This window comes from Passer montanus, unplaced genomic scaffold, assembly GCF_014805655.1.
Source record: "Passer montanus isolate IOZ18808 unplaced genomic scaffold, ASM1480565v1 scaffold13, whole genome shotgun sequence".
In the NCBI taxonomy this organism is placed as follows: domain Eukaryota; kingdom Metazoa; phylum Chordata; class Aves; order Passeriformes; family Passeridae; genus Passer; species Passer montanus.
Window position 1 is genome coordinate 3317636 of NW_024359832.1, and position 27937 is coordinate 3345572.

Genomic DNA, 27937 nt, shown 5'->3' on the forward strand with positions numbered 1-27937 from the left:
AGCAGTACTGTTCTGACCCTATGCACATAAATTAAGACTCTTTATGTTCTCTTCCATGTCATATATTCACATTACTTTCCTGTCATGTTATTACATTAGCACATGAAGCCACCACTCAAATTGGGCTGAAGATAGGGCCCTGTTTTTAATAACTAACTCCTTTGTTTGTGGCAAGTTGCACTGCAGCACTACACCATAGCACAGACAAAGAGGAAAGAAAGGTTTGACAAATGTGTGTGGTTGTATGATTTTACCAAACGTTGTGGTCAAGCAGGTCCACCACTTACTAAAGAAATTTTGCAAACTCTTTTGCAAGTTTATGGGTTTGGTAGCTTTAGAGAGGTCTATGGATTTTTGAAGGCTAATTTAGCCTGATACATGCTTCTTTTACCTTTTTTTCATTAAATCAGTAACTGTATTAGTGTTCCTTGCAAAGTCTTGTTTTACTCCTGGCGTATCAATAACCTGACTGATAAACTGTTTCCCCCATTTCTTTTTCCTACATGGAATTAGCATTCACTTATGACTCCTGCCTAGACTGTGGATACGAAAATCCCAAAATGTCAGGTGACAGCTGCATTCCAAAGGAAAATCTGGCATCAATTGACCACAGTTCACACTGAAAGGATAACACTGGATCATAGTGGAAATCATCCTGCATCCCCAAGAAGATTAATCAGTTCAGGGAGACAATCACTGCCCTGGTCTTGCTGGCCACACTATTGCTGACAAAGGCCAGGATGCCACTGGCCTTCTTGACCACCTGAGCACATCTGGCTCATGTTCACCTGCTGCTGACCAGCACCACCAGGCCCTTTTCCACAGGGCAGCTTTCCAGCCACTCTTCCCCCAGCCTGCAGCACTGCAGGGGTCACTGTTGTTGTGACCCAGGTGCTGGACCCAGCACTTGGCCTTGTTAAACCTCACACTCCTGGTCTTAGCCCATGGATCCAGCCTGTCCAGATCCCTCTGCAGAGCCTTCCTGCCCTCCAGCAGATCAACTGCCACCTAGTTTGGTGTCATCCATGAGTTTGCTGAGGGTGCACTTGATTCCCTCATCCAAATTACTACATACTGATAATTTACTACATACTGATAAAGATATGGAATAGGAGTGGGCCCAATACTGAGCCCTGGCAAACAGCACTAAGGACTGCCACTAGCTGGGTGTGACACCATTCACTCTCTGGGTCCAGCTGTCCATACAGATTTTGACAAAGAGTGCACCCATCCAAGCCATGAGCTGCCTGCTTTTCCTGGAGGATGCCATGGGAGACAGTGGCTTTGTTGAAGTCCAGGTAGACTACATCCACAGCCCTTCTCATCCCCCTGGTGGGTCATCTGGTCACAAAAGGGAGATCCTAAACCTGTGCTGGCTGGGCCTGATCCCCTGCTTGTCCTGTATGTGCCTTGTGATCACACTCAACATGATCTGTTCCATAACCCCACTGGGCAAGTACCTTTCCCTAGGGTGGCATTTGTCTATAACAAACATATTTTACCAGACCTGACACAGCTGACAGTATCCTGCACCGGTGTCCCAACCTGATACTGTGTTGATATGATGCTTTTGCTTCTTGACACAATGTATGTCTCCTCAAAACCGTGGCACAGCTAGGATACATTCTCACATTTACTGCAACAAAACACAAGCCAGTGGCTGGCATTGAACTGGCATACACCTTCAAGACAACAATATTTACTGCAAGAAAGAGTATTTTATTGTAGGTGTCTTTCTCTTTCAGTGGTACAATGGAATTATCACTCCCAAAATCTCTCAAAACTGGGCCAAAGCTATGGAGAAAGGAAAACCAGCACATTTGCTGTTAGGGAAACAAGACAATGAAGAATGACTGCAAATTTTCTCTCATTCACAGGGTTCCCTCTTAGGAGTGTTATCTCTGCCCATGGCAAGTGAGGGAAGAGAAATAAACAGAAGAAAGAAAATGCTCGGTGACTAAATTGACAGAATCCTCTGAGAAATGAAGGGACAAAGAGGATTTGACAGGCATGTAAAGAAAAAAGAAAAATAGCCTCTCTGTGATCGAGGGTAGAGATGCCTCTCTCTGACCAAAAATATTACAGAGTGGCTTTTTGAACCCAAGAGCACACCCAAAAGAACAACACAGGCTTCAAAGAGAGAATGGGCATGAACCATGAGATGAAGAAGCATCAATAGGTGAAAAACTGCTGGAAAAGGTGGTCTGTTAAAGTCACCATCCAGCTTGTGTATTTGTCTTTCTCTCTTTGGTACTTTACACTACATGTGGGCCTGAAATTTCATAAGTCTCAGTCTTTCCCAAAGTGGAAACTTCCTCCTCTAGACTTTGCCACAAGGCCTCTTCAGCACTACTCTTTCCTTAGTAGTAGGGTAAAATCCTGAGAAGCAGTGTCATCCTGTAATTGCTTTGATTCCACCATCCTGATGATGTCCTTTGTCTGCCATTGCGGTAGAAGAACATGGGGAGGGAACTGAGAACTGCAAATTCCATAAAGTATGCAAGCAAGTTTGTGATCCACACATCCACCACAAATGCTCTGTCATTGGCTGATCAACATCAAAGTAGTTAACCCCGATCAAAAGTTGTAAGACAACAATAGTTGTAGGAAGAACAACTTCAGCATGGCAATGGTCACATGCTTTGAACCACAGAGATGTGCCTTGCTGTCCCTTTGCTTCTGCTGCAGCTCTGGAGTGAAGCCTCAGGAGCAATGTAGCTGCAGCTGGTTAAGTCACAGTGTAGCATAACACATAATCTAGTTCTCTGCTAGATGCCACTTCTTTCTAGAGCTCAGAAATGGCACCATATGGGGCCAAGCTATTTCAAGTTCCACTTTTAAGCAACTGTTTGGTTTTATTGCCCTTTCCCTGTGCCACAGCAGCAGCAGACGGGGTGAGGAAAGCTGTAGCTGCCATTGCTTGAAAAATGAAGCAATAGTTGCCTGTTTGCAAAACTGACCACATCAGTGGCAGTGGATAAAGGTGTCTGGATGGCTGCCTGAGTGTGTGCTACCACAAATGTGTGGACATGGAGGGAAGGGGGAGTGGCTACATGGGCTGGTGGTACTAGTCATTGTAAAGTGGCTGCAAGGAGACTGCCCATGTATTTAAAACAGAGAGGCCCCACACACTGGCATTCAGCCCTGTGACTCCCAGGTCTCAGCAGTAGTGTGACAGGCATGGAAGACATGGCCACAGTGCCAAAGTAAGTTGGAGGAAATTCCTCAAGTGAAAACAAAGGCTCTGAAAGTCATTTCCTCTGAGCTGAACAGAAAGACATCTGTGTTGATACAGCTATTAGACTCTAATCACAACAAAACAATTCTCTTGCAAACAGCATAGACCCTGCTTGCTTTCCTCTAGGCTGACTGAAATGTGAGAGATGTATTTCCACTGAACTTTACAAGATCTTTTTCTTTCAATGTGGTTTTGCAGTGACAGTTTCTATAGGTTAGACTGGGCTAAGAGAGGGAAAGAAGGTAAAGAAAAGAGTCTACATGCCATTTCAGTACAGACCCTGAACTCTGAAGTTTAACACAGGCACCTGAGGGGTGCAAAAACCACTTCAGTTGTTCTGGCTGTGGGTTTGAGGTGGCTGGATGTGACTGTTGCACATGGTTAATTGTGAAGGAAGGCACTGTTACCCCGGGGGCACTGGGACATGAGCAGATCTGCAATGGGAGTTAAAGAGGAGCAGCCTCGGGGTGCACAGCCCGCTCGGGATGGGGGAATGCCGTGCCCACTGCCACACCAGCCCGCAGCCCTGCGGGCACTCATTCTCACCGTGGTTTGGTAAGAGAAATGCACAGCTTTCACACGATTTACAGGCAGCTAGGGCCAAGAACTAGATTTTGAGGGAGCGTTTGCAACCTGCTCCGAATTACGTAATTTGCCTTTTTCTTGTACTTCACGGACAGGATTCCGGGCAGCTCCCGACGGATCCAGTGGGTGTGGGACACCTCAGTTCAGCTTCTCGCAGTGCCGCACCCGCCGGGAGCACGGAGGGTGCCCAGACAAGCGCGGCCGCCCCGAGCGCGGGGCTGTCCCCGCTGCTTCCTCCGCGGGGAGCCGCGCTCGGCGGCAGGAGGAGGAGGAGGTGCCGCCTTCCCGGGCCAGCGCGAGGCAGTGCGGTGCCTCTCTCCCTTCCTCCCTCCCTCCTTCCGCCTCTCTCCACGCCGCCGGCGCCCGGACTCTTCCGCGACCGCGGCCGGGACACGCAGGTGGGGCAGGTAAGGCGAGCCGGGCTGCGGGCCCGCTGAGGGAGCGGCGAGCACGGCGGGGCTGCCCCGGCTGGCAGCTGCCCGGGGCCGCCGCCGCTCCGAGCCCGAGGAATGTCACAGCGCAGGTGTTACAGCAGCCGTACGCGGCAGCGCTGACAAAAGCCGGCTTTTAAACCTTTGCTTAAAATTGCTCTAACTGTGTAATAGAAAGGGGTTGTGGCCCAGGCTGCCACATCCATCTGACAGCCAACACTGATGAGTGTTACTTTGTTTGTGCGGCTTTCTCCTCTGAGTCTTAGTTCCGTGCAACCACTGTGCTTTGCTAAGGCTGTTTCACCTCGTCTCAAGGGAAGAATCACCTTCTGCTGAGTTCAGTTATCCTAATAATTCCTCCTGCTTTCTGTCCCAGCCGGGTTACCCGTCCTGGGCAGTGAATGCTCTTGCGTAGCCTCCTGCTGGGCTACAGCACACCTGCTGCTCGCTCAGTAGGTGACGGGACTCGCGTGGTGCTTTTCCACAGGCTTCCTTTCCGCACCCTTAAAAGCTGGAACGGGTAATTATTGGAGCTGTAAACTGAACTTTTAGTACAGGCATGGCCATGAGTTCCCTGTTTGAAATGACAGATGCTAATCTGAAATACTCAGTGTTGTTTCATGAGTCAAATACATGTAGCTTTTATAGATGGAAAAACTGACTAGTAGAGATGCAGGCAAAAAGCTGTCTTGTGAGTACTTGCTTCTGGAGCATTTGTTTTCATTTTAGAATATGTGTTTCTGATATTCTGACTGTCTCAGCTTTGATAGAAGATGATGTTTTGCTCAGTTTCTCGGAATTCCTCAGAGACTGGAGAGAGGAGTTATTACTTACTGCTGTTATATAAATGTTTAGAGTATTTGGGGCTATCAGAAAGCATGTGCTTTTCTTTCCTTCTGGCACACAGAGCAGCTGTGCTGCTCAGAAAATTTCACCTGCGCAGAGGAGGCCCTTTAGGTGTCCTGGTCTTGTTTGCTCTTGTAGGTGGGGAGGTAGCTCCCAGACAGGGAGTTACTTATGGTGGTTATGGTTTGTAAGGGGGACTGCAGCACGAAAGGGCCCCATCAGATGCTCCTCTGGTATGTTTTATGTTTCTCTGGGGTTTATTTTATGCTTTTATTTTTTGTGAAATACATTTTATCATGAAATGATCACATTTATCTCTGCACTTAGTTCTTATTGAAAGGATGCCTTATATATTCCTCTAAATTTCTAAATGAATATTACAATCATTTTGAACCAAAAGGTTGATTTCTATGTGAGCTTGCCTGTTGAAACCACTGAAAGCAGAGCAGCATGATGTTTGGCTTTTTTTTTTTTTTTATAAGATAATCTCATAGGTGTGCAGATCAAAACCATACTGGCAGTTACACCTCTGTCTTGAAGGAACTCTGAGTATCAACTGCCAGACCTGCTTTTTTTAGCCCTTCAAAATTTATAGTAGTACCACCTTTTTTAATGTTAATGTAGAGTTTTTCAAGTCTTTGAAATATTTAAAAAACACTTACTGTGAGGCAGTTTGAACTATGTCCTAAGTTAAATCACATTTTAGTGCTTAGCTGTAGGCATTGTGGATTTGGCATTGTAGTGTATCCACTAGGCTGTCTACAGTAGATAAAAAGAGAGAAAAATAACAGAGCTGATGAAACAGTATTAGCTCTATATTTTTTCATCTTGCCCTGAAACAGCATTGTATTCAGAAACACCATGATATGTGATAACCTGTAATGAAGTTAAAATAATTGGGAAGTGGTTAATTTTATAATAGAGTTACTTAGAAGCATGAAGAAAATTCTTCCCCCCCACCAAATATAGGTGCAACCTGTTGTAGATTTGATTACCTCTTCATCGTGTTAGCTTGTAAACTGGATGCCCAAGATAAGGTGCAGAATAATGTAAGTTTGATACAAATATTTATACCTCAAATATGCAAAACATTTTCTGTTTCTTAGACAATAGTAGTCTGTGCTGCCTGCTGTCAATGCAAAGGTCATGGAAAACAGTCTTTAGCCTTTGTTAACCATTGATGTCTAAGATTTTCTACTTTTGCTTAGTTTGACTTTTTTTCAGTAACCTATTACCTTTTTGCTGCTGAACCTAGAACTGTTCTTTGAAAAGGAAGATTTGCGCATGCCAAAGAATCAGTTGTAGCAGTCTACAATGACTCTCCTGCAGAAATAGTACAAAGAACTATAAAAACTGCAAAATAGGGTGGGAAAACAGTACTCAGAGAGGAGTACAGGTTGGCATGATGAAGAAAGGTCCACCACCTCAGGCTTTTATATTTCTAATTACGTATGTGCTCCTGAAGGACATATATAATTTTTTTTTTACTTTACTTTAAAAAAGTATTTTTGTACTTGTGCTACATATATTTTTATTATTATCTAGATGCATCTATTTGCACAGAATTACTGATACCTTATCTATAAACTGTTGGAATGGTCAGTCAGTTGTTGCACCATGGAAATTAGAGTGATGAAGTTCACTAAATGACCTGCTGATACCCATAGCTTTCTCCATTATGCAAAATGCAAGGGAAAGGCTCTCACTACACTGGCTGCCTCCTGTCCCTTACTGCAGAGGGATCAGCCCAATTTATCCTAATTCTCCTGGCCAGGACTTCATGCTAGCACTTGGCATTAGAGGTATTACTGATATAATGGGACACAACTCTCCAGAAACCCATGAAATTGCACTGGTGTTTTACCAAATGGTCACTAAGGTCTCAAGAAATGTATTTTTGTTAATGAAGCAGTTTACTTATAGCAGCAAATCACCAGTTTGCTCTGCCAGCCCTGAGGCAGAGGAGCATCCTGCTCTCCTGCTTCTGGTCTGTTTTTCTAAGTGTATTTTCTAAAGGAAAAAGCATTAGGAAAGAAAACAGTGTGCAAGTGAGGGAAATGACTGGGTGGACACGTCTGCTCTTTGTCTGGTGTGGCAGAAGAGGAACTGGGGAGCTGAGCACTGCCCCATGGCCATGACGGCACTGGCAGTTCTCAGTCATCCCCTGCCCTGGCTCAGCCCCACGGGCTATGATTCAGAGTCAGGGAAAACAACATGTGAGATAAAACCTTGAAAAATAGGTGGGCAACTAGTACCAGTGACGATAGTCTCATTGCAGAAGGTGCTTTGTGGGGAGGGGAGCAGGTTTTTGCATTTCCTGGGCATGGAGGTGGGATGGAGAGAGAGCCATTTCGTAGAAGTGCTATGAAGTGGCCACTGTGTTCAGATGGGGTCATGAAGTCTTGGGAGGAATTCCAGAAGTCTCCTGAAAGTAGGCGTGTCCATCATAGGCAGGGTTTACCTTTCTTAGAAATAAGGTAAACTTCTTTCACCTAGAAGTTGTCTTTGGTTTGGACAATACCCAAACATTTAGGAGGAAATGCTATTGCTGAAAAGACACCTCTTGGTTTCATGACTGTCCTGTGTTCTGGGCAGTTCAGTAAAGCTCATGCTTAGTGTGGTGTGGTCCTGCCTTGCATGGTGGGCAGGAGCCAGGGTTTTCAGGAGCCTGCTGCAGAGAGAGGAGTTGCTCTGGGAGAGTCTGAGCCTGGCCAACAGCTGATGTACAAGAGCTGTTTCCCATCAGCTGTGGGACTCAGGTTTTGGTGAGGGGAAGGAGAAGTGTTTGCCCATGTTTGCAGTCAGAGCTCCTATGCTGAAGCAAAGCACCAAGCTGCCAACTGGGCGACTCTCTTTCAGCTCTTAAGGTAAAAATCCTATGCAACATTAAACAAATGCAGGAAAAAAGAGAAAAAAAAGTAGTGTGCTGAGGCATGTGGGAGCTGAGCAAAGGCTTTCTTGGCACTCCTGCTTTTTCTCATTTCCATTTCTCTTATCAGCAGACACGTGAATGGGTACCACTTTGCCGCACATAGGGTATAACTTTATGTAGGCTCAAGTAGGTCACAGCTGAGTTTCCTGTGAGGAGGGGTTTTGTTCAGCCTTGTGCCTATTACAAGCTGTGATCTGATTAACTTGTAAGATCTAGGCCTTGTTTTCAGTTGAATGTAGGGCAGAAAAACATGGCTTTGGGTAGTAAATGAAGTAGGATTCTTCCTTCTGAAAGAGGGTCTGGCCACAGCACTGGGACTCTACCCTTCTAGGGGCACTTCCAGAGTGTGCACTGTACACTAGACTGGGACAACCTGCTGACCATTTATGTTTATGAAACAAAAAAAGGCTTTTTTTTTTTTTTCCTCCACAGGATAGCCACATAACTCACCGTCAGACCCAGGCGATATCTGCCTTTCATTTTAGCTGAACACTGCAAATCTGTCCTAGGCAGCCCTGTGAACAAATCTTGTTGGATTCACTGTGCTAGCTTACTGGGTAGATGAGATAATTATAATACATAAATTAATATATTCAAGGTTGCTATGTGTCCTGTGAACTACAGGATGTCCTATATCACAGGGCAAGCTCCGTACCCTGGCAGAAAAAAATAACTGTGTGTGTTTTCCCTGCCTCCCCACCCTTATTCTGAGCATCTCTTCCCAGCTGAAGTTGCAGACCAGAAAGGATGCTTAAAATATTTTTTTTTTAACATGAAAAGATCTAACACTGCAGTATTATGAGTGGCTGGTTCAAAACTGCTATTGCAACTTGAATTCAGCTTGCTTACACATAACCTGTTACATGTTTAGTTATGCAGCCACATGTGATTTTGCTGTTTCATTCAGACCATGGCTGGTTGGACTGTTTCAGTTTGCTTAGTCGTGGTCAGCCATGAGGACCATCTCCTCCTCAGAACTGCAGGCTGGCAATCAGTCATCCTCACTGGTCCTTGAATATAGCAGGTTCCATTGTTGGAAGGAGACATATTTACAGCTCCAGAGTGTCAGTGTTTTATCAGCAGGGAGTTTGGGAGAATGGCATGGTGAAAGGCTGTGGGGTGTGAGAGCAGTGGGAGGAGTGCCATCGTTCTGTGCAGGCAGCTTCTTTGCCACCACAGCAGCTTTCTCTTCCCACCAAAGCACTCTTCCCAGCCATGAAGGGGATTTCCTTTCTGAGGAAAAAGTAAAAGTAATGGGCAAGCAGCAAAATTCCCTCAATTTGGTTTAGTTGCTTTTCTGGATCTCTTAACCTGAAACTAACTCTGAAAGTCAGTGTGATGCAGGCACTCCCCATGAAAAGCTGAGATCAAACCATGAATCTTACCTTTGCAGTGCCTTAACTTCTTGTAAGTTTGACCTCAATGGGACTGGATTATTGTAGCCCAAGTTGTCATGATGTTTGATTGATTCTCCAGTATCCTTGTGTCTCACCATAGATAAGCAGAGTGGAGTAGGATACCATGAAGCATTAATGACTGTGTTGCACGATGTCTCAAAGAGTTTGAGCTCAGTGCTGTTCCTTAAGACCAAAAATGACTTGTGACTCCTGGCAAGTGCAAGTCCAATTCCCTGTTTAACTTGCAAGTCTTAACACCTCAACACATCTGGATCTGATACCAAGGAGAGCAGAGATAACAAGCTGCTTTGCTAGAGATGTTCACTACCTTGCATTAACCAGAGGAAAGGGAAAACACGAGACCACAGCCGTGCGTCAGTTGTGTTTATTTTCAGATTCAGTGAGAAATTTTCTCCTGCATTAATATGTATATATTGACATGAATGAAGCTGAAGTCCTTTGGTATTCCTTGTTGCTTAGGGTGCACTCTATGTGAAGAAGAAATTCTTCAAGGTCACAACCTGGCTTTTCAGTTCTGTATGGGGAGACTTTATTAGCAAGTGGCTATAAAATGCAAGTAAAAGCAAGGATTTCTTTCACTTCCTGTGGGTAGACAGGGGTTCAGCCATCCCCAGGAAAGCAGGTCTACATCATGCAAAGCAGTTTCTTGGGAAGACAAATGCCATAACTCCAAATGTATCCCCTTCCTCCTTCTTCCCCCCACTTTTTATACTGAGGTGATGTCATATGGTCTGGAGCATCCCTTTGGTCAGTTTGGGTCACCTGTCCCAGCTGTGTCTTCTCCTAATTTCCCATGCATCCCCAGTCTCCTTGCCAGTGTGGCAGCACAAAAAGCAGAAAAGGTCCTGGCTCTGTGCAAACACTGCCCAGCAATAACAAAGCCATCACTATATTATCAACACTGCAATCAACACAGTTTCAAAACACAGCTCCATATGAGCCACTGTGAAGTAAGTTAACTCTACCCCAGCCAAAATAAGCACACCTATCCAACATAACAGGGTAAGAGAGTCTGGAATCACAAGATAAGCATGCTGACCTTGCCAACACCACAGCTTTGCCACGCATGGGAAGGGCAGTACAACATCTCAGCTGAAATGTAAATGGTTGTTCATTTTGTGTTCGATCTCTTGTGCTTGTTTTGTAGCGGAGGGGATGTGTCCTAGTGAAAACATGTTTGTTGAAGTATTTCTTACTGTAGCTTCCACAGAGTCTAGCAGGTGGAGAACAAGTAGTTCTTTAGTAGGTGGAGAACAAGCAGTTGTTTAGGGAAAAAAGATCTTGGAATGTTTGGAAAGAGAAATAACTGAGGAAGTGTTAGTCATTCCCTGTGCATAAAGACAGTCATGATTCGTATGTATTTCAGTATTTTAGTTAGACCATGTCAAAAGAGTGTCTAGAATACTAAAATAAATTGAGCTTATTTTTGGTGTAATAGATCATGTCCATCTTTGAGATTGTATAACATTTGAGAAGACAACTTCAAATTGTGAAGAAAGTTAAGTTGACTCCTTTATGTAGTTGAAAAAAAGGATATCCTCGGGCACTGCTGAATTATTTTCTTTCTATATTTTTCTTTCCCATAGATTTGATTAGTTTGTACAGAAAACCGCTAGTGTGAGAAAAAAGCAATTGTCCTCCTACTTGATAGTGAGCTTTAGTATTCCTTAACACAGTTAGGTTCAACCTCTGATTTAATAGAGCTTTTATTTTTCCAGCCCTCCAAATCTTCAGCTTCCCAGAGAAGTAGGAAAATCTTTTGCACAAGCATCATCCATTTTGTTTGCCAATCTCATCTTTGCCTGTTTCTTCAGTAAGTGGGTGTTACTGTTTCTCTTCCCTTCTTAAGGTCCCGGGATTTTTGGAAAAAGGTTGAGGCAGCACTCTGCTTTACTGAACGTCCAGCCAGTGGGGTTGTGGTGGAGTAGCCTCGGTCTATGTAGAAGTGAAGCATGCAGACTCTGCTCTTTAGCTGCTTCTTCTCCTCCAAACCAATGCCATGCCAGTTTGAAGCTAGTTCTTCCATGTCCCTCTTGAACCTTATTTTGGAAATGCCAGAATAAAGCGGATTGTTTCCTTCCAAAGGTGCATAAACATGTGAAAGGGACCAGTACACCAGATGCCTCTTCCCAGTTCAGGCCCTGTCCTTCCCTTCCTGTTCTTACTTTATCTTTTCTCTTTTCTCTGTCAGGTGAGGGTCAGTTATATTTGTGCAGGTAAGCCAAGCCAATATTCTTCACCAGACCTTTATGCTGCACAAGTGAATTAAGCAAATCTCTTTATGCTCTGCCTCATCTTGCCAGCTACAGTCAAACTTCTTGCAGCATCCTGAAGTCCTGTGATGGCACCATAGAGGGCAAAACCTGCTGGATGGCAACAGAAAATTGTTTGCTGTTTTCACTTTGCTTTATACATGGTATTTAGAATAAAAATAAACATGAGCTATGAAGCCTGGACCCAGGAAAATCTGCTGTCTCACTTTTAAGGGTTAATATCAAATACTGAAGTTTCAGTCTTTTTTTGTGCATTGCTTTCCCATGTCCCAAACTAATTTTCAGTTTTATTGTCTTGCAGCAGAGAACATTACAAATGATAGAGGTTTTTGGTCTGAATAAACTGAAGGCAAAATAGTCAATGCAAGTTTATAAATATTGCAAAGTTCTTGTGTGGGAAAAATAAAACTATAAGTACTCAGCTCTAGAGGAATGATTAAAATATAAGAAGTCATTTAGGATAGTGAAAATTGATCAGTCCATCTTTTGTATGGTATCTCATAGTGTTGCTAACTAAAACTTAGTACTAAGTAATTTCAAGTAAAAAATGCCCATGTGAATATATTTCCTTCATCATGGATGGTAATCATGTAATATTTGTTTCATAAATTTTCTGAATAATTTAGTTGTGAAGAAGGTTCCCTCTAAAGCTGTGAAAGGATAACTTGGTAACTGGAGTCTATGGCTTGCAGGCAATCCAGCAAGGAGCAACAGCTGAGTTTATAAATGATTTGGAAACATCTACATGCCATTCAACTAAATCATTGTTGTAATGGGAAAAGAACCCCTTTTGGTGCCCTTACCATTTTTCCTGAGCTGTTTTGTGTACTCTCTGGGGTGCATTTCCCTTTTGCAATGGCTGATGAGCTGATGCTCCCGTTTGGTGTGATAAACCACCTCGATGCCAACTGACCCTAAGAGGGACCATCACTTCTCATAATTTTCTTGCTTACTCCAACTACCTAAGTTAGAATGTCAAAAGGAAACAAATTATGTATTTTGTGAAATGTAGTGAGCCTGTTCCCAAGAAATTTTGGAAAACTGCTTCTGATTGTGGTAAAATGCTCCTTCTGTGTGTGTACATGAGTACCTTTCAGTTGAATAAAGGATATTTTGCAACATCACGTGGTCTCAGAATCTCCAGTCAGAATTGTCATAGATTTACCCCTTGGCCTGTTTACTTTTAAACCTCATACAGGCAAATATGAATTTTATTTTCTCAGGGTTTGATTGTGTATATAAAATTAGCCATTTTTTATTTGGCTGATTTTCAAAGAGAAATGAAACTTTTGCAAACCTTTGGCTATAATTTTGAAATCTCTTAGAAAGTAGTCCCTGCAAATTACATTTCTCACAAACTTGCATATGATGGAAGTAGTTTCTGAGAGTCTGCTGCTAAAAAAAAAAAGAGGAAAAAAGTAAATCTAAATATTTCTTAATATTTTTTACTTCTCCTTTTTTTTGGATAGGATACATTTTGTATATTATTACAGTATTTTTCCCTGAACTTTTAAATTATGACACATTTTTGCTAAAGTATGTTTCTTTTGTATTTGAATTTCTGTGAAATTTACCTTTTGGATAGGGACAGGGATTAATACCAGTTGTATTTTATTTTTTTTTTGAGTTTGAATTTGCAACCTTAGATGTAGGACAGGCAATACGAGAGTATATTTTGCAACCCTTACTTACACTGAGTTGTAATTATTCAAATAAGCCTGTGCTGGATACTTATGTAAATGTTCACTTGTAACTCAGTTCATGGTTTCATGGTAAAGCACAGAAGCTCCAGTAGAAAAAACAGCGTGAGGAGTTCTCCTTTCCTTGTTCCTTCTGCACTGCTTCTGCTCTTTACCCAGAGGAGCACTGTGCTGCCTTTCACTTGCTCCACTGCAGACATTTGCAGGGACACAATATGAGCTTGGTCAGCAAACTGATCTGAACTAATTAAAATGAAGGAGGAAAAATATTCTGAAACACACAGATTTGAGGAGGGATTACAAGGTACCAACTGGGTTTTTAAAATCAACGTTTTGATTGATACTTTCAAAATTGAAGTTGTGAATATTTGATTTTTTTTTTTTAGTCTGCTGCCCTAGGAGGTATAATTTCAATGTTAAGTATCCAGATCTGGAGTTGACACGGGTTTGGATTGATGTGTCCTAAATCTGAAAAAGAGCAGTTCTGCACAATGCATGAAATCCAAGGCAGAAAGCTGAGGATGCTTATTAGTTAGAGGGATTGTCTGCCTTGATTGCCCATGAGCTTAACATCAGGACTTTGCTCTGAAGGACACAAATTCCTAGGGACATTTTGCTATCACTAAGGAGGTGTTGAAACCCAGAAAACAGTTCCACCTTTCTTTCATTTTTCTTTTCAGCTACAAATATTTCCTCCTACTGTTTCTTTTGCATCATTGTGATGTGTGTTTTTCAGAATGTGTTTTTTTCTTGTGACCCCCTCCATGACTATGTGCGTTGCAAAGATTTGTGCCTTAAAGAGTGACAGTTGTTACATCTGGCTGAGAGAAGCCCTAACCAGACTGGATTCACTTTCTCTTTTCTGCTCGCTAGAATTTGCACTGGAAATTTCATACATTTTTTCAACTTTTTGAATGTTAAAGGTTCTTACAGTCCAGCTGGATTACAGTGACTAATTGTTTCAATAGACAGACACAATCTGGGAGCTGGGAGTGGGAACCAGAAGATATGTGGGGTGGGTAGTGTTGCAACACCTGAGCTTACCACATCACTTAGTGGCTCAGTTTTCCCCAGTGAGAACTGGGAAAGGTGGCATGCATAAGAAGCTCTGTCTGCAAGTGAAAAGGTACCTTGTGCATTTGGACCAATATTGACTTAGAAGGCTTATCTGAACAGTTGTTTTCATTTGTTTTGAGGAGGTGTATGGTGGCTTCATGGCTGCACAGATTAATTCTTGTACAATGGGAAGATGGGAAACACAAGCTGATGCAGGTATTTTGATACTTAAAGTTGAGGATGTTTTCCCGCTCTGAGAAAAGCTGAGAATCTGTAGCTCTTTCTGATTTCTGCCATAATTCCGAGTCTTCAGCATCTCTGCAAATTAGATTGTCTTTGTTATTGTGTAACTACAGTTGGCAGGGAACAGGGCAATTCCTTGGCACCAGTCATATTGTGAAAAGTTTATGTTGGGTGTCAGCCTGAAACTCCCACAGTTGTTTATAACTAGATAACAATGTGTCATGCAAACAGCTTCATGTTCTGAGGGATGGTCTGGGAACAAAGGAGTGTTTGGGGGGAAGTGGGGGCAGGGAATGTCTAAAACTGTAATGAAGAAAAGTAGAGATACATGTGTTTGTTAAGATGTAAGTGTGGTTGTTACGGGGGCTTCTTAATGGAACGTTGCTATTCTGAAAAAGAACTTTCAGAATAATAGGTGAGGGTTCAGTTATCCTGAGCCAAAAAGAAATGTATCTGGAGCCATTGACTTGGAAATAACCCCAAATAAGGCAGGTTTCTGTGACCAAATGCAGATTCAAAGGCTGATCTTGTGACCTAGGAAACTGGTTCTAATCTGCTGAAATCTTTGTAGCAGAGATAATTCAGTGTAGCAAGAACTGCAGACATTTACTGATGGTTTTATTTTTTAACCCCAATTTTGTCAAAAGGATCTTTTTGATTCTTGTGTCATGTTAATGTAACCTGGTAGAGAAATTAAATATATTAGCATTATCAGTATTGAGATTTGAAATCACAGTTAGCTTTGAATCCTTCTTTTGCTCTCTAATGCAGTACTCTAGGGATCTAGAGATAAGATGGATAATAATTATGTTTTTCTTAAGTACAAACAGAGAATTTTTACTACTGAGAACAGTAGAATTGTTTCGTGTGGGAGAGACTGTGATGGGAACCCTTAAAGTTTTGTGTGCATTAAGCTGGTCTGAAAATTAATACTGACTTTTAATTTTTTGGACAATGTTTATATTTTCAGTTTATGGTAGTATTCTTCCTTCTGCAATTACCTTGAAGATTGCCAATTTATTTTTAGAAGGGTAATAAATCAGAATTGGTCAGCTTTAGCAGTTAAATAGCATATCTAAGACAATTACTGATTAAAAAAGATCTGCCTTTTTTCCAGGATGCAATATGACAGACTACCAACAAAATGTTACGCGTATGCATTTCAGAAGAAGAGAAATAAAAAAAAGTAGATTATTCATAATAATCACTATTTGCAGTCCAACTATTATCTTTTACTTATACATCCTAGCCTGGTCTTATTTTGTAGTTCCATTTAAACCACTGAATTATTTTTTTTTAACATATGAAGAGATATTCCTAGGAAAGAAAAGGATATTTTAAAACTGTTAACAACTACTTCTAGCCATTGAAATAGCAGCAGTATGGGCTATGAGAGCTCAGCTGGTCAAACCAGGGAGTGAAAAGTAGTAGCAACACTAGACTGGATGGCAGAGTGTCATTTCATGTATTGTGACAGCCATTACTTGCTCACAAAATGAGACACACTACAGTGAGTTTGTTTACATTTGATTTTATTAAAAATTAAATTACGTAAGGCAATGTTGTGAGAAGGTTTGTGGATTTTCAAGATTCTCTGCCACAATTCTGTGAAATGTACTGTTTTGTCCATGCTGAAGTTATGTTGCCTGCAGAAAAAAAACTGTGCATGGCATTTCCCCGGTGAATTCTGAAATACTCTAAGTAGCAAATAGGTGCATAAAGTAAACCCTGTGAAGAATGAATTGTTTTTTGTTTTACTCTAGGGCTTTGATTTGGGTTATCTCCCCACCCTCTCCAAACAGTTGACAGATTGTTCACCGTCCCTGATGCTTCAGCAGATGCTGCTGTTCCATCTTCAAGCCATGGCTTCAGCTCCAGCTGTGCTGCTCTAGCCCAAGTTGCTCTCCAGGTCTGTGCCTGCAGCTTCTCCTGGCTTTGGAGCACAGCTTCAGGCAGGGAGGGCCCAAGTGTGCCATGGGCAGGGCTGGCAGAAAGTGAGCAAAGCAAAAGGGAGTGGGGAGAAAGTTTTCTGGAACAGCTTCTCCACAACCTCTCCCACTCCTTTCATTCCTGCCTCCATTTAATTTCATTGCTGTCACTTCATTTAATGTGTCTGTGCAGGCAGCTGCCTGTGCTGCATGATGAAATCCTGGTTGGATCCCCTCCCTAACCTGCTTCCCAGCCTGGCAGAAGGAACACCTGCACAAGGCAGGGTGGCATGGCAGGACAGTGGTGAGCTGATGAGGGAGGAGGTCAGCTGTGTTTTAGCTGCATCATGGCAAAGAACAGAGAGATTGACTACAGCAGGACCCCAGAGGCAGATAGGCAAATAAAGCAGCTGTGGGTGCTTTGGTTTTTATGTACTCCTAAATTTGTCCTACAGGTATCAGTCATGGTGTAGAACTTAAAGCAGCTTGACATTACTGAGTGACCAAAACTGTCTGAATTCAATTGCTTGATTTTGATAGTCAGCATGAAGTCTTTTTTAACAGAAGCTGGAAGGCATATGCTTAGCCGTTTCAGAAAAATAAGCTTAAGTTCTTTGTTCTCAAACTGACATCTTCTAAACAACCATTTGTGTCTGAAAATTGTCATTAATAAATTTGGGGTAACTTTTCAAAATTACGTTTACTGATCCATCTTAGGTACAAAGGGTTGTAGTAAGTGGGATTACATCAGGCTGATGACTGGTCACTAGTGGAATTCTCCAGGGAGTTCTCCAATGGAGTTCTCCAGGGCTTCATTTTAGGCCCAGCATTCTTCAATATCCTCATAAACAACTTGAATGCAAAATTGAAAGAATATTAAATGAGTTTTCTGAAAATACTAAACTGGGAGGAGCTGTTGACTGCCTCAAGGGCAGAAAGAGGCCCTGCAGAGACCCCTTGACAAATTAGAGAGATGGGCAATCACCAACCATTTGAAGTTTAACAAGGGCACACTGGGGATCCTGCACCTGGGATGGGGCAGCCCTGGCTGTGTGTATAGACCAGGGAATGAGAGGATGGAAAGCAGCACTGTGGAAAGAGACCTGGGATCCGTGGTTGATGGCAAGTTGAACATGAGCCAGCAGTGCCCTGGCAGCCAGGAGGGCCACCCATGTCACCCATCAGGCACAGCATCACCAGCTGGGCAAGGGAAGGGATTGTCCTGCTCTGCTCTGCTCTAGGGCAGCCTCACCTTGAATATTGTGTGCACTTTTGGGTGTCACAATGTAAGGAAGACATGAAGCTATGCAGGAGCATCCAAAGGAGGGCAGCAAGATGGTGAAGGGTCTAGAGGGGAATCCGTATGAAGAATGTCTGAGGACACTCAGTCTGTTCAGTCTGGAGGAGACTGAGGGGAGACTTCAATGCTGTTGCAACTTCTTTGAGAGGGGAGGAGAAGGGGCAGACACTGATTTTGTCTCTCTCGTCACCAGTGACAGTACCCAAGGGAATGGCCTGAAGTTGTGTCTGGAGAAGTTTAGGTTGGACATTAGAAAAAGATTCTTCACTTAGGAGATGGTTTGGCACTTGAACAGGCTCCCCAGAGAAGTGATCACAGCACCAAGCCTGACAGTTGGAGGAGCATTTGGACAATGCTCTCAGATAAATGGTGGGATGCTTGGGGCTATCCTGTTCTGGGCCAGGAGTTTGACTTCCATGATCCTTGTAGGTATCTTCCATGCAGGATATTCTATGACTCTATGATCTTCAATTTTTTATAAAGAACTCTTTTGCAAGTGACATTTATACATGCACAGACCTTAGCAATTAAAAATTCCATGCATGTTAGAAACTTCTATACAGGTTTGTGGTTGAAGAGCAGCTGTAGGCTGCTGCTTGCCTGGAGCACATTTCAGACTTCTCACCCATATTCTCTGTGACAGAGGCTGCAGTGTACCTTATTTCATCCCAGTCACATACAGCTTTTGGCTTCCTGGGAATGTGCCAGTGCAGCCTTCAGCTGAGCAAAGCCTGAACTCTTTGGTCTAATAATTAACTTTTGTAAACTTCCATGTGAGCTCCAGCTTTCTGTATATTCAGGCAGTTTCATTTATAAGTAGAAGCTCTTTTTATTGCAGAAGTCTCCCATTCTGTGATCCTCCAAAGATCTGGTAATGTTTTATTCCTCATCTTCACAGGCACTGATGTTCAATGGCTAGAAGAGAGCTGACAAGTGGCTGAAATGAATACTACTACTATCCTACAAGAGATTTTGATTAAAAGATCACAGCAGAAGAAGAGGACTTCTCCCTTAAACTACAAAGAGAGGCTTTTTGTGCTTACAAAGTCTATGCTAACATACTACGAAGGTCGAGCAGAGGTAGGAGACACAGATTGCCTTTGTTCCTTTTTGCTTTTGTACCATACTGGCTTTTTTTCTACTGTATGTCATACTATCAAGACCTGATTGGGGAAATGGTTGTTAGTGGCCATGAACATGAGCTGGAATTTCTCTTATTTATAATGCAAGTTGACGTAGGTGTAGATAACTTACCTGGTAGTCAATGTGAATTGGTTGTCAATAAGAGAAGTAGTGCATAGCCAGGATGGCAGGAATGACATAAAACAATGTTTAGAGGTGGTCATTAAAGCTGATTTGTTTCTCTCTCCAGAGAGATGAAAGATCACTGCTATGATGAATTGGGGAAAAGATAGAAAAAGTTGCAATTGCAGTTTCTTGTAGCCATGTGAAAGCCATTACATTCACATCTGGCAATTAACTGCATTTGAACAGGAGAAAGATCATTTGATAGGAGCAGTGCATTGCAGACCAAGTTCAGCAGAGACCAGATCCATTAGAGTGGATCATGCAGCCAGTGATTGAAGTGAAACTGGAAGCAGTTTATCTTTGACCACACAAACAACTCATCCTGATTACCACTTTCTGTGTAAATTCAGTTACTCAGGAAGTCATTAGTGTAAACTATGCAAATCCTCAGACCAGCATTTTTTCAAATAATCTCCAGACTCAGTTTCATACAGGTCACCTGCCCTCAGAGTGTCCTGTCATATCCTCAGTGCTGAGGGTGAGATTTTCCACTTAGGTGAGGCTACTTTCCATGTTTGTCACAATGCTGAAGAGGATTAAAATGACTGCAGTAGCTTTTGAAACATGTTGTATGCCTTGGGAAGCCATTTAATAAATAAAGCTTAATGGAGGGATCCCTGTAATCTCTTGTCTTGGCTGTCTTACCTGTGCTAAAAGAAGAGGGTAGAGGAGAGCTAAGGCTTGCTAAGCATGTTTCTTTGGCAGACATTATGGTTGCACCAGACCTGAGCTCACTTACCATGCTACAAGTTGCTCACAGCACTTAGTTCTCTGAAAGTGGCTTGGACACAGTCAGGGATTAAGAACAAGATCACAGACTGAGGTTGGAGGGGGCCTCTGGAGGCCATCTGATCCAAGCTGCCTACTCAAGCAGGGCCACACAGAGCTGGTTGCCAAGAGCCAGCTGGCTGTCAAATATCTCTGTCCAGTTGGCTGTTGAGTATCTCCATTGATGGAGTCTTCACAGCCTTGCTTGGCAAACTGAGCTAGGGCACAGTCACCCTCACATTAAAAAAAGACCAGCATCATTTCCTGATGTTCAGTCGAGCCTCTTGTCTTTCAGTTTGTGCCCAGTGTCTCTGGCCCTGTCACTGGACACTGCTGGCAGTAGCCCAGCTCTGTCCTCTTTGCACACTCCTGTCAGGCTTTTTATGCCCACATTTTATAATGGCAGAATGTGCCAGTCTCTCCTATTTTGGTGATTCTGGCCTCCTCCCAGAAAATAAAGAGGTGGGGGCTAAGAAGCCCTCTGAAATATTTCTTGCATGCTTATCCCATATCTTACGTTCAGATCAAATAGAAATGTGACAAACAGGTTTTGCAGGTCTAGTTGTCACCCTTTAAGAAGTTACCATTTCCAGCTTCCCCTCTTCCAGTCTTCCCCTTCCAGCTTTCCCTTTGCCCTTCAGGTTAATGTCCTCTGGCTAAAATGTTTTTCCACGAGACTGACTTATGGATCTCTCTGAGAGGGGTTTAAACTATCAGTTTTATTTGCAGTGAGATTGAACAGGGCAGCCCACAGTGCCCTCAGCGGAGGATGCAGTAACTCATTAAAACATTTCTGCCTAAGATACAGCCAGTTGGACTGAAAATATACATTATGCCTATGCTATGCCATCAGTTTGCTGCTGAAAAAGACCATTTTATCCCTGTCCTAGCCGTCCTACTCGCTTGAATTCATTCTGGTTCTTCTTGGAATCCATATTGCTCTGAAAAAAATTTCTAATCATGGAACCATAGAGTGGCCTCAGGAGGCCGCAGGGTCAGGAGGGACCTTGGAGTTCATCCAGTTCCAACCCCTCTGACCCTGGCAGAGATACTTTCCACTAGCCCAGATTTCTCAGAGCTCCATCCAACCTGGCCTAGAGCACTTCTAGGGATGGGGCATCCACCACCTCTGTGGGCAGCCTGTTCCAGTGCCTCACCACCCTCACAGTAAAGAATTCCAGAAATCTGATCTAACCTACTCTTAGTTGGAAGCCATTCCCCCTTGTTCTGTCACTACATGCTCTTGGAAACAGATTCTGTCTTGCTTGTCATCTCCCTTCAGGTGCTGGAAGGCTTCAATTAGGTCAGCAGAAAGGTATTTGATCTGGTTTTATTTCTGCTGGATTAGTGTTCTGCTGGGTTAGCACGCTGCATGAGCTGGGTGCAGGATCTAACAAGTGCCAGAGGCCCTGCCAGGTGGTGGAGGAGAACAGGATGCTCTGACTGTTGACATCAGCAGGTTGTTAGACTGGCTCAGCTGTAATGCATTACTTTCCAGCCTCAAACCATTTTCATTTTCACTGTTCCTCTCATTTTAGATTCTTTTAAACATTAATCAGCATTGTATTTATTAACAGTGTTGTCTGAAAATAGTGAGCTCTGATCTTAAAGGGGCATGCTGAATATTTTGGTCTCTTTAAAAAAACACATCTGTAAGGCTAAGATCTCTGTGGCACAGTTATTCCTTAATATCTCTGGACAACTTAAATGGCAAAGATGTTTGTGGGTTTAATTATTTGTTTGGTTATTGTTTGGGTTTTTTAAAGCCAATTGTGGTGGCTATAAATATGTATTTAGAGTAAGCTGCACATTCTGGCTGAGGTAATTTCTATGAAGAGAAAAAAGTTATTAGCCATCAAGACAATTCTGCCCTCTCTGAATAACTGGAAGTTTATTGCTGAAATAAATGTGTTGAATTTAAAGACATGACAGATGAAAGGATAAGTACAGACTGATTTAATTTTGGGCTTGGCAGTATTCAAAGTCCAGATTGGTAAAATAAGCATGGAAATCCCAAGCCAAGAGGATCTCACACCCTCATTTTAATCCCATAACTGTAGTGGTAGCATTCTGCCAAGGGTGGTTGAGTTCTGCTCCTCTAGGCAAGTGTGCAATACCCAGTTTGATTGTTGGCCAATCTGAAGTATTTTCTTGTTTTCTTCCATTTTAACTTTTATGGAAATTTAGTAGAGAGAGTTCAAGAAAAACCCAGGGTTTGCAGGCACGTGAATAATCATACCACTTCTTTTTTAAAACAAGAATAAAGTAAATCTCGTTAACCAGATTAGTCAATACTCAAAGTGTGGGCAGGTTGGGATTATTAATAAAGTGACAGAATTAGACATTTTGTATGTCTGCTGACAGAAGTGGAACATTTATGACAACAAAAAGCAGTCAACCATAGCAAACACTATTCTTGTAAATGCTGCTGAGAGATTTAATTGTTCTGTGCAGCCAGAAGTGGAGCATCACTTGCTCTTTGACCAGAAACTGCACATTATAGACACTACACTTCTCTGTTTTTTCCTGTCCTCTGTACTCAAAAAGTCCCATATACCTTACTTGGAGCAATAAATTTTTATCTCCTAAACATGACTAACAACAGGCTAAAATCTTGCTTTAGCTTGCTCATTACTTGTTTAAATCTTTCTATATATCCTTTGAAGCAGATCAGGCCCCCTGCCATGGTACAGTGACAGTGCATGCCTGCAGTGAAGCTGGAACTGCACTGCTGCCATGAGAAAGAGAAATAGTTTTTTCACGTAAAGATATTGCTCTGCTGTAAGTCATGGAGCAGGCATGTGAACCATTTATGGAGCATAGCTACAGAATCAGTGAACAGGCTGCATTTCAAGACTGGCTTCAAAACAAAGAAGCCTGAGGAAGGAGAATCCTGGTTTGGGTCACCTGTGCAAAGCTCTACAGTTATGATTAATATAATGGGAAACTTACTTTGGGTAGGAAGCCAACAGGACCTTGGCTTTTACTGCTTACCTTCTGGGCATTATGCTGTTGGATAAAAAATGTGGAATAAGTAACACCTTTAAGCTTGTTAAAAAGATTGCCATTAAGAAGTTTGAAAATAAAAATGCATCAGGAACCAATGTGCCTTAAGTATAATGGAGATAGATTTTTAATGTCAGAAAAGAGAAATATTCTGTTTAAGCTGGGATGTGTTCTGGTTTTGTCTTATTTTCTTGGTCATAAATTCTGAGAATTAGTAAGTGTAGCTGTTGGGGAAATGGCATCATTGCACTGTTGTGTAATATTGGACTAACAATGATTATAAGCAAATAAAAAGGTTGAGCTAATGTTGTTTCTTGAAGCTCTTAATGGTTTATCGGCTGTCATTGTTGGAAAGAATATTTTCTGTATTTTTCCTAATGTTGCAAAAGTGGCTATTGAAATCTTTAAACACATTTACATAGATGGTAGTAACTAGTTTGAAAGTGGGAGGTGGTAGGCATTTTTTAACAAACTGGCCCTTGTTCTTGAGGACTACTGCACTATTCTGACTGGAATAATAATGGAGTAACGGACTGTAGTGCAACTTTGCTGGATAATCTGGTTGTATAGCAAAGGCAGTGTTTGTAGTGTTGGAGTGAGGAAACAAGAGCATGAAATGTTTTATTAGGAAATCTCTTTTCAGTTGTGTGTGGTTTGAAAACTCAGGATAATACTTCAGGTGTGCATCTGGTAATTTTCCTGAACTATTTTTCTTCAAGAAATCAAAACATACTAGTCAGTATCAAACTGATAAGCAAATTCAAGCAATTTTGAAATTAATTGACTTGTTTGAAAATCAAATATTTCATGCAGTGCTTAAAAAAATCTCATTAGGAATGACTTTCTTTATTTGTGACCAGCAAAAATTTAGCTGAAGTTTTAGTATGACTTTTTCCATATTGCTAATTTCATCTTGAATGGAGTATAGGTTTGAATTCCGAGGAGGCATTTGTGGAAATAACACCACATATGTGTGGCCCTAGGTACGTTTAGCCATTTTCTGTCAAAAGTGAACTTATATCTTGAATATTCAACTTAAAATTCCCTGGAGTTTATTTTCAAAGGATCAGTGCATTCACACTTTCATCTGTGTCTGTTTGGAAAATCAAACCTTAAGTGTTTATCACTGAAATTTTAAACACTTCAGTAAATATCAGCTGGACAATGGAAAGGAGCACTCATTTTACCAGTATGCCTGATGGCTGGTGTTGCACAGTTCAAGTGCCCCCCCCACATCCCTTTGCAGGCTGGCTGCAAAGAACAGCATCATTTATTCCTCTGGAGTTAGCCAACAGGCCAGACCACACAAAAATAGCATCCAAGCTACCTTGTCCATCAGCCCTGGCCACCACCCACTCATGGTTTACTGTCTTTCTGCTTGTGTGCCAATGAGTTTGGCTGCTGTGAATCCTTTCCCAGGTGTCTCTGAACTGGGCAGTCAGATGGCCTCAGCTGGAGCAGGCTTGCTGCTGCATTACAGAACAGCCATGACAGCAAGTAACACCTACTTCACACAAGTTTTAGCTAGCTAATACTGACAAGGCATCTTACTTGAACTTAAAGTGCCACCAGACTACAGGTTTTTGCTTTAGATGGCATTTTAGGCAAGGGAAGTTCATCATGATGAAGGAAGGAGAGTAAGTGTAGGTGTTAAAGTACTTCTCATCAGTGAAATAGTTGAAAAGAGCTGGTCTGTGCAAGTGACATGTCCTGCTAGTTTGTTGGTTTGAAAACTTTCACATGGATGTTTCTCATGAGTGGTGCTTCCAAAAGGTGACACAGATCTGGTCATAATTTTATAAATCCTCATTAATATGTAGACTGTTAGTATCCTCATACATATTAAACCTGTGCAATGTTCCCTTTCACCATGATATTTCTCTCTCTCTTTGTCAAGCTCAGCTTGCTTATCAGTGATACTCTTTAATTGGAAAGTGTGCTGATGTGTGTGGTTTGGTTACTGTCCTCCCACGCAGGGCACAGCATGCTTGAATTAACTTTTCCATCCCACTGCTGCTTGCACTGACCATTATTATGAAGCCGTCTATGAGCTTATGTACATTAAATTAGTTTATGCTTTGACATCTTTATTGTTTGCTCACGTTTGCTGTATGGATGACAGTTTACAGCAATAAATAGTGTACATTGGATTTTGCATTTTCAAAAGGCATAGGCTAAATCCTGGTTCCTGTAACCACACCCTGCATGTGTTTTGGTGGACAGGAATTATTAGTATTACTAATATCTAATACAGGAAGTATTAGAAGGGGGAGAGTTTGGGCTGCAATGCCCATCAGCTCTGGAGGTTACCCTGCCTGTGTTTTGGTGGACAGGAGTCTGCAGTATTAGAAGGGGGAGAGTTTGGGCTGCAATGCCCATCAGCTCTGGAACTGCTGCACAGCAGATATTGGAGTAGGCACATCACTTACCTGTTTATTAGTGAGCAGAAACCATTTGCTTCGCAGAGAAGGCAAATGATAGTTCCCTGAGGGAAAATGTTTAAGAGTCTGAACTTGGGAGGTGCAGAATGCTCTTGTCTTCAGTGACAGTAGTGGTATTTGCCATGAGGATCAGACTTGTGTGAAAGCTTTCTTGTGTAAACAGGACTGCTACAACTGATAAAACCAACCAGGATATAAGTGAAAAAAAGCAGAATACAAACCTGAACATTTTGAGGGGTTGCTCATTTTGAAAGTCTCTTCCTAAGGAAAAAAAGTTCCTTCTATAAGGGTTATGTTTGGTTCTTGTAATTTGAATATAGAGGAGACAGAAGCTACTGAAATTACAGTGGTGATATTTTAAGGAAGGAAAAATAAAAGCTCTGGGGCCCACCCCGAAGCTGTAGGTTTCAGGGTAAAATTGTGTAGTTTCATTGCAACACTAATATTGTGCAAATGCTTCATTTGGAGCACAACAACATTATAGAGTTCCAAAAAGCTATGCTTCTTACTTTTATTTTTTAACAGAAGATTAATTAATTCATTCATTAATTCTATGTTGTTTATTCCTAGAATGCTTTTCCTATATTATTTTTAAAATAATTACCCTGATTTATGGGATTTCCCTAGTCATTGCATAGGTGATTTAATTATTTTATATAAATGAAAGCACAATTCAGTATTACAGTGTTTCTGAAATCAGTAGGTGTACAGAGAATTCTTTAGTTCCAAGTCACAGGTCATAATGATACAGCATTCTTAAAATACTTGTGAGTGAAAACTCTTCAAGTTGGAGACATAATGTAAAGCTATTCATGTGAATGGGAGCAGCTTAACAGATGCATGGGAATGCTCACTTGTAAAGGGCAATTCATAAAGAAACCCAAGTTGTAAAAGAAAGTAGGTTATGTTGTAGTAATGATTCCCTGTTTCCTGTAACAGCTACTGAAAGAAAAGTCAGCTATAAAATGAGTACCTGCAGTAAATATCTTTCTACAGAGATTTTGGTCTTTATGAGATGGAACAAATAAAATGTAAATGAAGTTGAGAAGCATAGATTGTAGTTGTTGAGATATAGAACAGGCAAGGATGAGGATATTCACCTTAAGACTAGACAGGAGTGGATGAGTCTTAAAGGTCTTAAGAAGGAAGAACTGGAAAATAGATAAGAGAAGGCTAGAAAACTCCTAGGTTTTAGAAAAGTGTGCAGAAGAGAAGCTGAGAAAGTTTAATCCATGAAGATAATTTGGAGGAAAATGCAAGAAAATCCACCTTGTTGAAGGTACCTGAAAGATGCAGAAATTGCACATCAGCCAAGAAAGAAACAAAACAATCTCAGACTTATCTATGCTCTGTCTGCTATGAGGCAACAAGTCTTGTGGAGAGCAGAGAGCAGCAGAAATCCTGTGTTTTCATCCCAGTAAGGTTTTTTTGACACTGCTGAATGAGACATGTTCATATTTCAGCATTAGAAATTACCTATATAGACTTTGTGTGAATCTAATTGCAGAGCACATGGGAAGCTGGGACTGTGTTGAATAGCATCAGTGGCTTGTTTCCACATGGAGAGCCTGTCTTGAATAGAATGTCGTATTCTGCATTTTAGTATTTTCACTACTGGTACTGTTGTTTGAATAGAAGCTTGTTGAGTTATCAGGTGAAATAAAACTTGAAGGGGCTGCAAGTATTTTGACAACCAAGTCTAGAAATCCATGTGGTGTATTTGCATTAGGTGTGTGGTGGGTTTAATTGTTAGCTTTTAAAATTTTTTTATTTTGTAGAATGCAATTCAGTGTGGATAAGTAAAAAGAGGCAGGAATGCTGAAATGTTCAGATACACAGCAGCAATAAGTAGCCAAGTGTCCCCAGCAGGACCTGGGACCTGTAGTTGTGGAGTCCATCTGGACCTTGAGAAGGTAGCTAAAGCAGCAAGTGCCTTTGCTGAGTGACCTCAGGATCCTGCTTTGGTTTCTCTGGCCACTTGCCTGTGATGCCTGTGCACTTGGGCTCTCCCCTCTGCTTGGCTCAGGCAGCAGGGAGGCTGAGCTGGGCTGAATGCAAGGTGTCACTCAGAGCAGCCAGAGGGTGGTCCTGAGCAGGAGAAAGCAGGGCAGAAATGCTGCAGCTGGGCTGGGCAGACTGAGAGCTCTGTGTGTGTGGACTTTACAAAAAACCAAGAAGAGAAGACTTGCCTGGAAGAACCTGAAGTAGAGCAGTTACTTTGACAGCTGAAGGGTTGGAGCTTATTTAAGGCCTGATATGGATGGAGACCTGGCTGATTTATTACTTTAATGAGGTTGCAACAATATATCATAACTGCAGTTGTGCAGGTTTTAAGTCTGCCTCTCCATTGCAGGAGAAGTGTAAATTAATTATATTAATTACAGACAATGCACTGTGGTCATGGTTAGGAAGTTGTATCAGTGCTATGGCAGAGAGTTTGTGTGCTTTTCAGTCTCTCCAGTGC

General features: G+C 42.0%; 1 protein-coding gene across 7 annotated transcripts in view; it reads left to right on the forward strand.

The window, feature by feature from the left end:
• The first annotated feature begins 3960 nt into the window (after positions 1 to 3960).
• TEC (tec protein tyrosine kinase) overlaps positions 3961 to 27937 on the forward strand; it is a 43477-nt gene continuing 19500 nt past the window's right edge. Inside the window, exons 1-3 of one of the 7 annotated variants that reach the window (XM_039699091.1) lie at positions 3961 to 4230; positions 8465 to 8589; positions 18849 to 19030. In XM_039699091.1, coding sequence (XP_039555025.1) covers positions 18893 to 19030 — 138 coding nt within the window. In that variant the 5' untranslated portion in view covers positions 3961 to 4230; positions 8465 to 8589; positions 18849 to 18892. Of the gene's footprint in view, positions 4231 to 4922; positions 4946 to 5247; positions 5334 to 8464; positions 8590 to 16504; positions 16632 to 18848; positions 19031 to 27937 lie in introns of those variants that run through there. The other 6 variants (XM_039699090.1, XM_039699094.1, XM_039699092.1 and 3 more) reach the window with 6 other exon arrangements.